Below are 15,217 nucleotides of genomic sequence, written 5' to 3' on the forward strand. Positions count from 1 at the left end.
CAGACATTTTCTCAAAAATAAACAACATGAGCCTGTCACTTCAAGGGAAACAACTGATAGTATTTGTTGCCAACGAAAAAATTTGAGCTTTCAAGGGAAAATCAAATATTGGAAAACTCTGTATCCATCACCGTAAATGTGACAGCTTCACATCTTACAGACTTTTCTGATGAGATCAGTGGGGATACTAACAAATGTGATTTTTTTGATGCTGTATAATAAAAGGTGACAACATTTAGAAGACTTGCATAACTCACAACCAACATTTTGCAAATGAACAATGCATGATGATAGAAATCATGCATGGGTAAAAGATCCACTCAAAGTTCAAGACTGGCCAAAAAGTTCTATAATACGGTTTCACATTCCACATTGCAATACAAAAATATACCCAATATACAAAAATACCCACAGTTATCTGAAAAGCCTATTAAATTACTCTTCCCTTTTCCAACTACATATTTGTCTGAGGCCAGAATTTCTTCATGTTCTTTAATCAAAACAGCATATCACAACAGGTTGATTGCAGAAGCAGATATGTCTTCCTTCTATTAAGGCAGATATTAAAGAGATTTGCAAAAGTGCAAAACAAGGCCATTTTTCTCACTAGCTTTTTGAAATCATGGTTATTAACCTTTAAAATTGGTTAAATTTAACAGGTTTATTATTGTTATTTTAAAATAAATAAGCAATTTTTAAAATTTCTGTTTTAATTTATATTTTAATAAACATCAACAGACATAACCCATATAAACAAAAGTTTTCTGGGGTCCTCAATACTTTTTTAGAGTGTAAGGAGATTGGACACCAAAAAGTTTGAAACCTGCTGATACGGTCATTCCCAATTTCTAAGATTCTAAAGTAAGAAAATAAGCAAACTTGGCATAATATATGTACAGAAATAGAAAATTAGAAAAATAAAACTCTTGATGTCAAGCAATATGGAAATGGATGGTACATCTAGAATGTGATATTATTAGTATTTGAAACAAATTATAAGGAATTTTTAAAGATGAGTAATGCTCACTATATATTAAGTGAGAAAAGCAAGACCTATAAACTACATTAGCAGAGAAAGTACCTCACTGAATAAAAAAGACTAGAAATATTTTTAAAATATGTTAACAGAAATTTTTGGAGCTATAGGATTATGAATAATTTTTATTTTCTTTACTGAGCATGTACTACTTTCAAAATCAGGAAAATAAAAAATTTTAGCAACTTTTAAAAGCATTTCAGTACTTTGATTATTTTTAGAATTCAATTTAGGTGAACATCACACAAAAAAATAATTGCTTGTTATTATTATTAATATTAAAACTAATTAAGGCAGCTTAGTATAGAACTCTGACCTGAAAGTCATGAAACCTGTATTCTAAACACTGTTTAGCCATTCAATAACTCTAGGCTTTTTGACAAGTCACTTAACCTCTTTGAGCCACCAGAAATTATCTCTGAGGTCCTTACTTCACCAATTCTCTGGCAAAATGAACTATCAAATCTAAAGGTTGTTCAAGTCCTTTGCAAGAAACATCTAAAGTAAAACAGTGCTATGATGCAAACTGTGAGGCCAACTCCCAAATCACACTCTTTATGGAATTCCTACCGACGCTGCTAAATGGCTCTTTAATTCCTTCTGCAGATTGGTAGTGCAGCCTCTCTCAATAAAGTTTCTGGTAAATGAAGAGTTAGTTATACCCTGAATGGTATTTGGGAGAAGCAAAAAATATTTGGCCATATTATGCATAAGAGAAAAAAGGGCATACGAGAATAAGCAAGACAGCATGGTGCCCCAAACGAATGGAGTCTTTCTTACGTATACTTAATGAGTCCTTAATAACAGTAAAAGGAGGTTACCTCTAACGTAGAGGACAAGGTATTTGCTATGGAAAAGAATGAAAGAAAAAAAAATGAGGGAGAGAGAAAGAGAAGAGGGAAAGGAAAAGAAAGAGAAGCAAAAATACAACACTAATATAAGTACGTAACAAGAGCAGAATTAGCTAAATGTGTGCTGTATCTTAAAATTGCCCAGAAAAATCTACCTATCCCCTTAGCTGACCAGCCTTCACCCTTCACTGTTCATTGGCAGAGTTGGCAAAGAGTTAATGACAGAAAATTAAATTCCAATTTGTCAATGTTGTTCCTTGTTAGCAAGTCTGAAAAAAATCTTAGACTATAAAGGTTTAAATTAAATCTGGATAATATTAAAAAGAGATCCCTTCATTTTACAGATTAGGAAAACTGAGTCCTTCAAAAACAACTGAGATTATAAAAGACCTTCAATTTGTACTTTACTAATACCAATTATCCAATAATCTCTTTCCTCAAGAAAACACTTCCATGATGATGTCAAAGACAAGGAAGCTAATGGTGCTCAGTGCCACAAAGTAAAATGGTATAAGTTTGGATTTGGTTTTGAAATAGAAGAAAGGTAAACGAACATTCTATACTTTTAACATGGCACAAATACAATAACCTGGTTGTTCTGGACTGGTTCTTTGGGTAATGCCAGGGCCTCAGGTTGCACATCTTTAAAATGAGGCAATCTATAGCATATAGTTGCTAAAGTCCCTTCTTAGAAAGTTGGAGAATACTAAAAATCACTAAAAAAAAAAAAAAAAAGACATGCTTGGGGAGGAGGGAAGTATGAAATACACCTGGTATGGCTGTTCAAATGACCAATCTTGACCCAACAGTGGAATCCATAGGGTACCAGTCTCTGACTGGCTTGAGAACACTTGCGGTCACTTCATTACAGTAGAGAGCCTTAGTAAACTATAAGAGGTCCCTTTAGGCCTGTACTCCCTTGTTTGTTTCCAGAGGCCAACTGAAAAGGGTCCTCCATTTCCACCTTTTGAATCTACAATTCATATTTCCACTCTGAGAGGGCCCTGCTACCCATCATTCATTCCTAGTATCTGTCAACCCCTAGACATTTATGCAGCACCTACTTATATGCACCCATCACCTAGCAAAAACCAAGTTTTCAATAAACATTTGTTGACTTGAAGGGATTCGTCCATTAAGACTCTCCTGAGAAAAGCAGGTCAAAGAAGAAACCTTTTTCACCATTCCTGCTCTCCTAACACCTGACACTCATGTTCCTCCCCAGTCATGTGTGACACGTGGTTTCTAAGCACTGGCTGGGCTGCCAGGCACAGCTACTGCAAGCAAAGGTCTCTTTGAGGGGGGGAGATGGGCACTTACCTGGGGAACCTCTGCTTCAGCTTCCTCAGGCTCTGCCTGGTAGGCGGCACAGACACTAGGCACTGGGCTATCTCGTCGTATTGGGCTTTAGTCAGTATCATGTTGGGCCAGGGACTGGGAGGTGGCAGTGAAAAGGAAAAAAACACCCTGGGCTTGAGCAGCCTTCGTGTCGGGAGACGAGGGGTGGGCACAATGCGGCACAGCGTTGTGTTCCCGACTTTCTGGGCTTGCCCCTACCCTCCCTCCTGCACCCCTGGCTGCACAAGCCTGGGCTTCAGCCTGCAGCTCCGCGGCGGGAGGCGGGCTGTAGACCGACTGCCCTTCCTTGGCTTTCTGAGCAGCCGCAGAGGGCCCGGCCGAAGGCAACCTGCCGCCATGTTACTTAAGGGCAAGCCAACCAGGAAGTAACGGCCACAGGCAGAGGTGCCGCCTAAATCCTACTGGTAGGTCCCTGGGCAGGACCCACCTGGGATTAACGTGGAATGCTCTTGGCGGTCATGCCTTTCCTGTTGCCAGAAGCCAGGAAGTCCTGGCGCATCGACAAGGCAGCAGGGCCCACGGGTAACCGTGATCAGTAAGCCTGAGCCCGAGAAAACCACTGCCAGGGCGCGCGATTTGAATACGCTTCCAATCGCGCCCGTTTTACTGCAGCTCCAATCGGAGACTGGCCTACAAAGAAATACGCCTTCTCTCGGTTCAAGGCTCCCTGCGCCCTGCGAGCGTCAGCGGAGGAGCTGTAAAACCCAAAACCCACTAGAATCGCTGTAGACGTACAGCTTGGCTTGTGTTGAGGGAAGTCTGACAATTTCTGCAGCTGGCAAGGAACACAGTTTTGGCCCTGTTGGGAAACAGGCTAGAAAACAAAACCCACATCATCAAACAGCGCGCAGTCAACAATATCACTCTCACTCCTCACGGGTGCTCAAGAACTGAAATCATTACTTATTCATCTGTGAATCCCCAGCTCTCAAAAAATAGTAGGCATTCAATAAATGTTTGGAGAAATAAGTCAGTGAACGAATTTATCTGTTTTGTGTATGTGTTGTGAATGGATCTCAGCTATCCCAAGGCCATTGATTAGGACATCAGTGCCTCCTTTAATCCTTTTAAAAAATCTATTTGGTTCTTAAAAGGCCATGTGTCATGTTTCTTTACAAATTTTAACATTTTAAGCAAATGAAAGAAAAAGTGTTTAGATTTTAAATAACGTGTAAATGGTTAATTTTTTTTTTTTAAATGTGGAATAAGGCCTGGGTTAGAAGTTTAGCTTAGATATGCCTCCTTGGATAAATTTCTTAATCCGTCTAAACCTCAGTTCCTTTGTCTGTAAAATTGATTTTTAATTCATGGGGTTATTCGTAAGATTAAATAGGATAGTACAAGGAATGGATTCCTTAGCTTAGCTTCCAGCAGATAGTCTGTGGAAGATAAAGAGCCTGTATAAGACTACTTGATAGTGATAGGTCAGGACATTTACCAGGTGTTGTTTGCTCCCTACACGTTGACTTTTATTTGATCTGTATAATTTTCTAAGAGGTGGGTACTATTGCCATCCTCCTCGTCCTCCTTTTTGTGCAGGGTGAATAAACTGAGGCATGAAAAGGTTAAGCAACTCTTCAGCGGTCATGAGAACAAGTAAGCAGCAGGAGTAAAGTTTAAACTCCTGAAATTTGGTTCCAGGGTCTGTGCTCTTGCCAACTCTCAGTAATGCTTAATTACTACACACAAAAAAGTCACACTCTCTTAGGCCAAAGGTTAAGAATTTTTTTTTGAAAGGAAACAATCTATATTTCAAAGAATCTTTTAGTCCATGTTTTAAAAAAGCTTCACCACTTTATTTTCCCAGGCGTCTCCAAGTCCAGTATCAACATGAATCCTGAATTCAGCAACCATAGATTCTTTTGAATATTTACATCAGAATGTTTTCTTCCCATATGCTTTGCATCTAGCTCTGGTTGTGTGACATTAGTACATAACTATTTATTTATGGCAGCATGGCCTGGAGTTGCCACCTGGCTAGTTTGTTGCTGACCCTGCCATGACTCTTACATGAAAGCTAGCTGACGATAAGCAGACACCACTTGATTCCCCATTCCTTTCTCCTTCCCGACTTCACTCTTCTCAATTCACAGCCAACAGATTTTTATAGAAAACATCAGTTCAAGGATGTCTGCACTGGTTATTTTTTATAGTAACTCTTTTCTCTGGCTTTTGTCCTGCATTCACCCTCACAACCCTAAAGGAAAAGGCCAGGTTTGTTTTTCTGTTTTTATTTTTAACATGCCGGCAGTTTACAATTTTGACCCAAATCCAGTAGGTTGTTTAGAGTTAGCGCCAGGGGAAAAGCACAGTGATGTTGCTGTTTTCATTGGCAGTGACGATTGTGTTATTAGGCACAAAATAGAAGCAAAGCAGAAATGTGGTGGTGGTATTGCTGTTTAGGTGTTTCTTATTTCCCTTGAATGTGAAATGCTTGGTGTAAGCCAATTATTTCTTTGAGGCATGCTTTCTCCCTCTCTCACTCCATCTCTTGAACCCCACTATGTGCCCCTCATCCGCTCTTACTCCTTCTAGAGCTGTCTCTCCGTGCCTGGAGTTCCCCCACTGTTTCTCAGTTGGTCTGTCGGTAATACCGACCATTTTCTACTAAGTGAGGTAGGGTCGTGAAATGAAAACAATACCAAAGGAAAAACCCAAAGAACTGGCTACCTGTTTAAAATCAGCCATAAATTGTGTAGCCTTGAGCAAGTGACAGCCTCTCTGATCCTGAATGTCCTCAGTGTAACCCAAGGAGTGGAACTTTATTGTTCTGATAGGGAGAAAGAATCTATAAATACGAAAAAAGTGTAGGAAATCTTAGCAAGAAAATATGTCAAAATGGGGACTAGTGCAGCTCCCTGGAAGATGGTCCAGAATGAATAGCTTGACCAGATATCTTTCTGCCAATTCAGGACCACGTGAATAATGAACGATTTTAAAGGAGTGTGGGGGTTTGCCAGGGAGGCAACAGAAGGTCATTTCAAGAAGAGTGCTAAACACAATGGACTAAAAATAAGAACGAGCCAAGTCACGCGCATGGGAAAGTTATTCCGGCTAGAGCAGAGAGTTCTAGGCAGAGTGCAAAGGAGTTGAAGATGCTTCACCTTGGAAAGAGTCAGTCACATTTGTAAACAGTCTGTTGTTGAACGTGCCAAATCCAATGCATGTTTTTAAAAGTAAATACTGACATATTATCTTTATTATATTTAAAAATCTGATTCTATTCATGGAATCTTGTTAAAATCATCTCATTGATTATTTTAAAGAAAAATAATTGAAGTTTACTAACTAAATAAAGAAGGGACTTAATATTATTTAAGCACCTACTATGCTCAAACACTGTCTCATTAGCCCCTGATTTATAGATTAGGAAACTGAGGGTCAAAGAGAGTAAAGGACTTGCCTGATGGGTCCAGTTAAATTGCAAAACCATGGTTTGGACCCAAGCTAGTCCAAATATAAAACCTCATTTTCTCCATCATATTGTACTGTAATTCATAAAGGAAAACCTCTTTGGTTGAATTATCCTCAACTAATCATTTATGCTTTGAAATAGGTAGCTTTCTTTGGCCACAACGAATGCCTGTTGAAGAGGCCTTCGATTCTGACATTTAGCCAAAACACACTTTTAAAAGATCGTTCGGCCTCTTTCACCAGAAGAGACTGCATATGTTTTTCTTTGCCCTATGAACTACCACCTAAAGTGATGCGTCTTTTGAAACAAGTTTACGTCTCCATACTTTCCACCTACGAGTGACAAGTCATTTTACCCTAGTCCCCAAATAATACAGGCGCTTAGTAAAAGAAAAAGATCAGAATAATTCAGTTATTGAGGGTCACAGCAATCACTCAACTTCATGAATGGAGGAAAACCAAAGGAAACACACAGAAAGACATTCTACACCATGATAGTGGAGCAGTTAACACTGAATAGTCCTGAGACCAAAAATCAAATGTTGGTTGCTTCATGCAAATCAGTGGTGAATGAACTCCTAGTCTGTCGAACGAAGCAGCCCAATTCCAGAGGGAGGTTACATGTTGAAGGAGTTATTCACCAACGACCTGTTACAAACAAAAGCTGTGTCCCACGTGCAAATAATTCAGAATGGCCCCTCTGCAAGTCTTACTTATTCGATAACTCTAAGAACCAATGTTGTGGGGATACTTAGCAAGGGCAGGCACCATGCCAAGTACCTTACATACATCTATCTCCCCTTCATTCTCAGATCCAGCTTCAAGAGGTAAGTGCTATCCTTAAATCCATTTTCCAGGTGAGAAGCCTTAGGCGTATACAGGTGGTTTCTATGTATATCATCAATTGTTTTACAACATTCTAGAATAGTGTTTCTCAAACTATCTGTGTTAAGGGCCCAGTTTTCCCCCAATTTGTCATAGACAAATACTTCTGTAAAATAAGGTAAAAAACTGAGTTGCTTAAAAAATGAAATTTAAAAAGACAAAATCATGCAAGCCCCCAATTTGTTATTATGAGACGCAACAGACATACAATTACTCTGTCACATCGATATTAAGAAGTTCTGAATGTTTACTCTCAATTTCTGTATTTACCATATCAAGACATGGAAGAAAAAGTTTGAGAATCAGTACTGGTCTGCTGATCACATTGTGAATAGAACTGTGCTGGTACCTTAGGAAGTCAAGATTGTAAGCCAGGTATGTGCAAAGTCTAGGACATCATACTTTCATGTACTCTTAGAAGAGAAGTATAACCTGTTCCTTTAGACGTCTAAGTATCAATCATCATTACTGTTACCATTATTCTATTGTATTTAGTTCTTCTAAGTGATGCATGTTTATTGAGATCAGCAGTGAAAATCCTTCCAGGCTATTTCATATGCACCCTATAAAGTTAACACCATGTGTTTTTATAGCATAAAACCTAATTTCTTCCTTACATTATAAACCCATCCATCAGAGCTCATATACCTCTTCTGTTCAGAATCATACACAGAACACTATTGGCACACGAAAAAGGGTATTAATTGACATTTACACATTTCCTATTATCACATTTGACAAGGATAAGAAACAAAAGTAGTGTTTTCCGGGATAATTTCTCTTGGGTGTTTGTTTGTTATAGCAAAAGGAAACATGAACGTGTTTGCTGAAGAAAGACTGAAGCTTCTTAAATTTTCTCCTCAGGCTCATCAGGGACTTGTGGATAATTTGCAGGCAATTTGTATCCCCTTTTCCTGCAGGACTAAACCTCAGATGTAATTTCTGCAGTTGTCAATCACTCTTCTTGTCCCCTAGACCATTCTATAAGAATACATCGTGTTCTGAGGGTTTTCTCACATTTATAAATTCAGGAATTGAAAGGAACTATGCTGGTGGAGTAGAAGGTTTCTACTGGAGAGAAAAAGGAATGAGAGGCAAGGAATCAATCCGTCCTTAATAGGCACTTCTTTCAGCATAAGCTAGAGTTAGAAGCACATGTCAGATGGAGATTAGCTCTAAGTCTCTTCATTTAAAAAATTACTCTCTTTTGCCATCTCACTGGGTTAGACTTTGAAAAGAGCAGGCAAGATGCCAGTCAGGATTTATAACCCCCTCTCTCTCTCTCCATGATTGATAGAAGCAGAGTTAAGGGAAGGAGTTCCTTCTGAGATAAGTATAGAGATTATTATAATAATAATAGGATCCTTTATTTTGAGAAAATGAAAGCATATTACATAGTTATGCAGTGTATCAGCATCACAGAATCTATAACTAGCATTATTATACCCACTTGGCATATGAAGAAACTGAGATGGCTTAGAACTTCAACCAGCTTTGTCAGATTTAACTTTTACATGTGAGGCTATAAAAGTACATCTTTCATATACTCCTTGTAACCAACAACACAAGATCAGATCCTATAAATTATCCATAGTCCCTTCACTTGGAAGCCACCACTACCATGGTTACATGGAAGTAACCATGTTGGCATTATTCCTTCCAGTCATTTTTCTACAAAGTTTGTTCTTTTCATAGATAAAAGTAAACTATGTATACAGTTTGAGTCCCATTGTTCCCTTGACATTACACCATGAGCCAAAGATTTTCTTATCAACACCTGACAATTTTGACCCTAGGTTTTTTGTTTTTGTTTTTTTATTGTTGGCTGTGTTGGGTCTTCATTGCTGCATGCGGGCTTTCTCTAGTTGTAGCGAGTGGGGGCTACTCTTGGTTGTGGTGTACAGGTTTCTCATTGCGATGAAAAATGGCTTCTCTTGTGGAGCACGGGCTCTAGGCATGCAGGCTTCAGTACTTGTGGCACATGGGCTTCAGTAGTTGTGGCTCACAGGCTCTAGACTGCAGGCCCAGTAGTTGTGACACATGGGCTTAGTAGTTGTGGTTTGCGGGCTCTAGAGCACAGGCTCAGTAGTTGTGGCACGTGGGCTTCAGTAGTTGTGGTGTGCAGGCTCAGTAGTTGTGGCTCACGGGCTTCAGTAGTAGTGGTGCGTGGGCTCAGTAGTTGTGGCTCATGGGCTCTAGAGCGCAGGCTCAGTAGTTGTGGTGCGTGGGCTTTAGTAGTTGTGGCATGCGGGCTCTAGAGCACAGGCTCAGTAGTTGGGGCACACGGGCTTAGTTGCTCCACAGCATGTGGGATCTTCCTGGACTAGGGCTCAAACCCGTGTCCCCTGCATTGGCAGGTGGATTCTCAACCACTGCCCCCCCAGGGAAGCCCTGTCAACCCTAGTTTTACAGTAATAGTGGAGCAGTAGGTTGCGGAAGTTAGGAGATGAATCTTCACCAAAGGCAAGTCCTTGAAGGCGGTCCTTGGCATAGCCAGCACAAGGCTGGGCCATCCTCCAGTTCCAGCAAATGGGCTGCAATTCAGACAATGTGGGATGGTGTAATGGACCATCCTCTGGATGGACCCTCTGGAACAAGGTAGACATTTCTGTGACTGATGAACAGCTTTCCTAGGCATTCCATTCACAGAGTTATGATTGTAATCATGTCAGTGAACCTCCTACCACGTGGACATTCTGTCAGTCAACATGTAGACACAGGAGCCAGCATGTATTTTTATTATGATGGCTACTAGTCATATCTGAACATTCAGATTCATTACAGCCCTTGATGCAGGGAACAAATGTTTTGTGTGGCCCAGAGGACACTGGATGCCAATCCTCATTCCGGGACAACTTGGGTTTCCACTTCACTTTCCAACAACACTAAAATGTTTAAAAGTTGGTACAGGGATGAGAAGGGACTTAAGGTAATGGTGTGAGCAGGGAGTAACAGAGATGTCTTGAGGAACAGTTAAGCTCTACAGACACACACACACACACACACACACACACACACAAATCTAGTTTTACAAAACAACATGAACTATTCGTAAAGTTAAAACTTTTAAAAACATAATACAAATGCTTTTAAAATACAAAGACAATGTAACTCATTTATGTCAGTTCCTCTTAGTAAAACGTGGACATCCACAAACGTCATTCATTCATTCATCAGATATTTACTGAGTGCTACCACGTGCCAGGCACTATTCTAGGCCATGTGTATAAACAACATACAGGATTGACCAAGTCCTTACCTTGGAAGTTTATGTTCTTCAATAAACTAGATTTTCTTTATCATAAGAGTATTTCATGTTCCAGTTTAAAGGAGGCTAAAGAAGCATAACTAAATACAACACCTGACCATAAACTTAATCCTGTACTGGAGGGAAAAAGTACAATAAAGAACATTATTGGATGACCTCACAAAATAGGAATACAAACAGTAGATTACATTTTTAAAAATATATATGTTACCCCAAATAATCCAGAAAGAAATAAATCAAGAACAATGACAGAGTAAATGATAAATCAAATGGAGTAAAATATCAACTGCAGGTGAATCTAGATAAAGGGTATGCGGTCATTTTTTGCACTCTTTTTATTTTGTAATGTTTTGGCAAATTTGAAAGTATTTTCAAATAAAAAAATTTCAAAACCTATTCCACTATGTAAAATGAATGAAAACACAATGTCCTTAAATCGTGTGGCAAGCTCCTTTCAGTCATATATGATTTGTAGACATTTGATTGATGTGCTGATTTTCTTGGGACTTCAAAGATGGGATTGTACATTTTGCCTGACCCACAGGATAACTGAGGCATAACTTTCAAAATCTCTCCATCTGCCGCCTCACAACATGGACCATAGATGCTTTCTGTCTCTTCCCAGAACCTAATGATTTCCTTTTATATCTATAAGAAATATATCATAAATATATAATTATCCCACTCACTGTGTAATTGTAATCCACATTCTCTGGGCTAATAAATACCCTAAAGAACACAGTTATATGACAGAAACAGGAAATTCCACCAAACAGTCCCTACAGAAATATTCCTATCTTTCCTCCTTCCTTCCCTTTCTCCTTCTCAGGGGTCAGACAGCTCTCCCAGCCTCCTCTCTCTCTCCACTATTTCTCTCACAGGTGTTTATTTCAAAAAATCTCTTGCATGTCAAATCCTGTCTGGTATTTGCTTCTCAGAGAACCTAGACTAATATGGCCCCCTATCTTCAGAAGCATACATATAGAACTAGAGGTTACACCCTAGTCACCTTATTGCGTTTGGGTGTTTCCCAAGTCTCCATCAGCAATACATTAGACTTCCCAAGAAGGCAGTCTAATCTAATATTTATGAAACTAGACGACTTTGAAGTCAAAAGGACTCAAGTGGAAGAATTAGTTGGATGATCTTAATATTTAATGGAATCAGCTTTCTATCTCAGTGATATACATATTAGTAAAAGACAGAATTCTATTTTTTATGAACTCGCCTTTTATACCATGCAGATTTTCTTCATTGCTAAAGACAGATGTCAGGGAATTCCCTGGTGGTCCAATGGTTAGCACTCGATGCTTTCACTGCCATGGGCTGGGGTTCAGTCCCTGGTCGGGGAACTCAGATCCTGCAAGCCGGGCAACCAAAAAAAAAAAAAACAAAGACAGATGGCAAAGTTCCTAGATGTAAACTTCCTCAGGTGCTGTCAAAATTCCTATTTGTTTTACTGTATCTTGGAGTTCTTCATTTCCACAAATGACTAATCTCATTTTGGTTGTTCCTTGAAAACGAATGCTTATTTCAGTCTTGCCCAGTGTATAATAACATCTCTTGTCTGAACCCGAGGGTCCAGAACCATGTATCAACTTGTGTACCACACATGCCCCTCCTGGAAACATAGAGGTATCTCAAACACAATTTTTAAAAATTTAAACTTATTTTTATGCCCCTCTTCATGTGCTTCCTTTCTTGGAAAATGGCACTACCACACATCCTTTCCTTCATAGTCAATCACCGTGTCCTACCTGCCACCCTGAGAACTATGTTACTGCCACTATTCAGGCCCTTTTTTTCCTTGTGCTATTAGTCCTCTAATGAAATCTCTGCCATAGTCTGTCTCTACGCCAGTCTTTTGCACTGAAAACAGGTGATTTTTCTAAAAATACAAACATAAGTCTCCTTGAGATGCTCTTGCTTACTTTGCAGGTTTCATTTCTTCCTTCTATTTCCTGATAAACCCTACATACATACGAGTTGCTAGGTCTCAACTATTAATCACCTACTACATGCTAAGCATCAGAAAGAGTCATTTTCAGCCCTAGGGGAGAGGTACTATCATTTCAAATCAGAAAAATTAGAGAAGATAAGTAACCTGTTCAATATCATAAAACTGACAAGGGACAGAGACAGGTCACTTTGACTCCAAGGTTACCCTTTTTTAAAAAAATTGAGACATTATATACATACAATAAAGAGTACAGATCTGAGTGTACAGTTTCATAAGTTTTGACAAATATATAAACCCAATCAAGACATAGACCTCTTTCATCACCTCCCAAATTTCCCTCTAGTTAAAAAAAATGACCTATAATTTTCATATAGTGAAAACACATATTTTAAATACCCAATTCTTGAAGGCCATTGTTTGTACCCTTTATCTGCCTTGCCCCAAACCTGCCTTGTTCTTTTATGCTGTTTTACAAGGGAACACACATTTCCCTCTGTTGAGATGCCCATACTCCTGATAACATCTACTCATTTTCCAAGTTTCAGTTTTAATATTATTCCCTTTCCTATGCCTTTCTCATACCCAAACCTGTACCAATAGTTAACTTTTCTCTAATATCTCCTAGTAATTGTTTACTCATCTATCACTCCCACTGCAGTCTAGTGACTCAAGTATGTCTATACTTTTTTTATATTCCTTGCTTAGCATCTAGTTTCTTGACAGTCACATAGTGTTCAAGACATATTCGTTGAATAAACAAGTTCATGATGCTAAAGGCATAGTGCCTTGTAAGTCTCGTACAAAGATTTTATGCCAAGGCAACAAAGATCTGTTAGAGGCTTTACACAAAGGGATGCCATGACTCTCTGTGTTTCAGGAAGATAACTGATAGCAATGTTAAGGGTATAAGACAGTAATGAAAGGAATGGTTGTAAAGAGTTAGTGGGAAACCATTGCAGAAGTCCAGAAAAGAGAGTATAAGGATGTTGGTTAAAGAAACAGAATGGGAAAGGAGAGCTCAGAGTTCAAAACACATTTCTCAGAAGTACTCTCCAGACCTCAATGGGGGTGGTAAAGGAGAAAGAAGGTTCGAGGATATTCCATGGTCTTTGGTTGAGAGAAAACAGATTGCTGTGCCAGTAACTAAGAAAAATTCCATAGGAAAAACAGAATAAGTGGGCAAATTGATTTTAAGACACCAAGATGTAATACAAATACATTGGAGATGAAATGGAAATATTGGGCAACATCTCAGAAGAGTAGTCAAGATTAGAGATGCAGCAGTTGTGCTGGATATTTTCCGTTTACCCCTCCAGATACACTTTTCAACCTTCTCTGTGCCCTAGAATCCTTACCTGTTTTGATTCCATCGCTGCACTTTGGCTTCCAATTGGGTTTAGGCAATAAGAAGTACCAGCAAAACATTAAAGGGCAGGAAAAGAATGAGTTTTGGATATTTAGTCCGTGGCTCTCTCCCTTTCAGGTCACCACAGGCTAGCTGCATCCCTCTTGCAAAGGACACAGCTCTTGCCTAGTGACTCTCTCCAGGCAGCTACTTGCTAGATTCCATTAAGGGCTTCCCTTGCTTATTGCTTCAGGCCTAGGGTTGATAAGGCCTGGGGTACTAACCATTCCTTGCTGGTTTCCCTTGGGCCTTCCCACACCCTGGTAAGTAGTCTTTATTGAAATCTCCTCAGTCACAGTATTTGGGAATGCCATCTGTTTCCTGCTGGGAACCTAATTGACACATATAGATGGTACCTGAAGTCCTGGGAGACAAAATCACCCAAGGAAAGAAGACAGAATAAGAAGAGTCCATGCAGGAAACAAACAAACAAACAAACAAATGCATTGAAATTTTTTACTCAAGACATTTGCAGAGAAATTCGCTCTAGAGGCAGCAAGCAGAACCAGAGCCAAATAAGAAAAGGGCTTCAAGAAGGAGTCAGTGATTTCAGTTACTGCAGGAAAATCTACTAGAATGAAGACTGAAGTAGACTCTTGGTGTTGACAGGTAGAATGCCATTGGTGACTTTTTAAAAGAGTAGTTTTGGTATAATAGTGGTGTCAGAGGCATGACTGCAGTACACTGAGGTGGAAATGGGAGTTGAGGAAGAGTAGATGTAAATGTAGACTATTGATTCAGGATTTTGGAGGGAGAGAAGAGAATCAAGGTAGGGTAGTGCTGTAATGGAGAAACAGTGTAGAAAAGGTTTTTTAAGGTGAGGGGAAAATGTGCTTGTCCAAAGACTAAAGAGAAAGAATCAGTGGGGAAAGTGAGATTGAAGATATAGGAAGGAGGGGAAAGAGAGCACAAGGAGGAGGAAAGATGAGAGGATAAGCTTTTCATGGAAGGGACCATCTTTCCCTCAAATGTTCAATGAAGGATGTAAAAATTAGGTGAGCCTCCATATTTTCCAGTAACACCCTGCACACATCACTAG

General features: G+C 39.4%; 1 protein-coding gene across 3 annotated transcripts in view; it reads right to left on the reverse strand.

The window, feature by feature from the left end:
* Nucleotides 1-3,542, reverse strand: part of CDIN1 (CDAN1 interacting nuclease 1) — a 226,770-nt gene extending 223,228 nt beyond the window's left edge. For 2 of the 3 annotated variants that reach the window (XR_003001457.1, XR_003001456.1), the window contains exon 1: nucleotides 3,208-3,504. Coding sequence is in view for 1 of the 3 variants with exons in the window: in XM_024732632.1 (XP_024588400.1) it covers nucleotides 3,208-3,308 (101 nt within the window). In the remaining 2 variants the exon portion in view is untranslated. Of the gene's footprint in view, nucleotides 1-3,207 lie in introns of all 3 variants that reach the window. The other variant, XM_024732632.1, reaches the window with a different exon arrangement.
* Between the last annotated feature and the right edge of the window lie 11,675 nt (nucleotides 3,543-15,217).

Source organism: Neophocaena asiaeorientalis, unplaced genomic scaffold (genome assembly GCF_003031525.2).
Source record: "Neophocaena asiaeorientalis asiaeorientalis breed wild unplaced genomic scaffold, Neophocaena_asiaeorientalis_V1.1 scaffold119, whole genome shotgun sequence".
Lineage (NCBI taxonomy): Eukaryota > Metazoa > Chordata > Mammalia > Artiodactyla > Phocoenidae > Neophocaena > Neophocaena asiaeorientalis.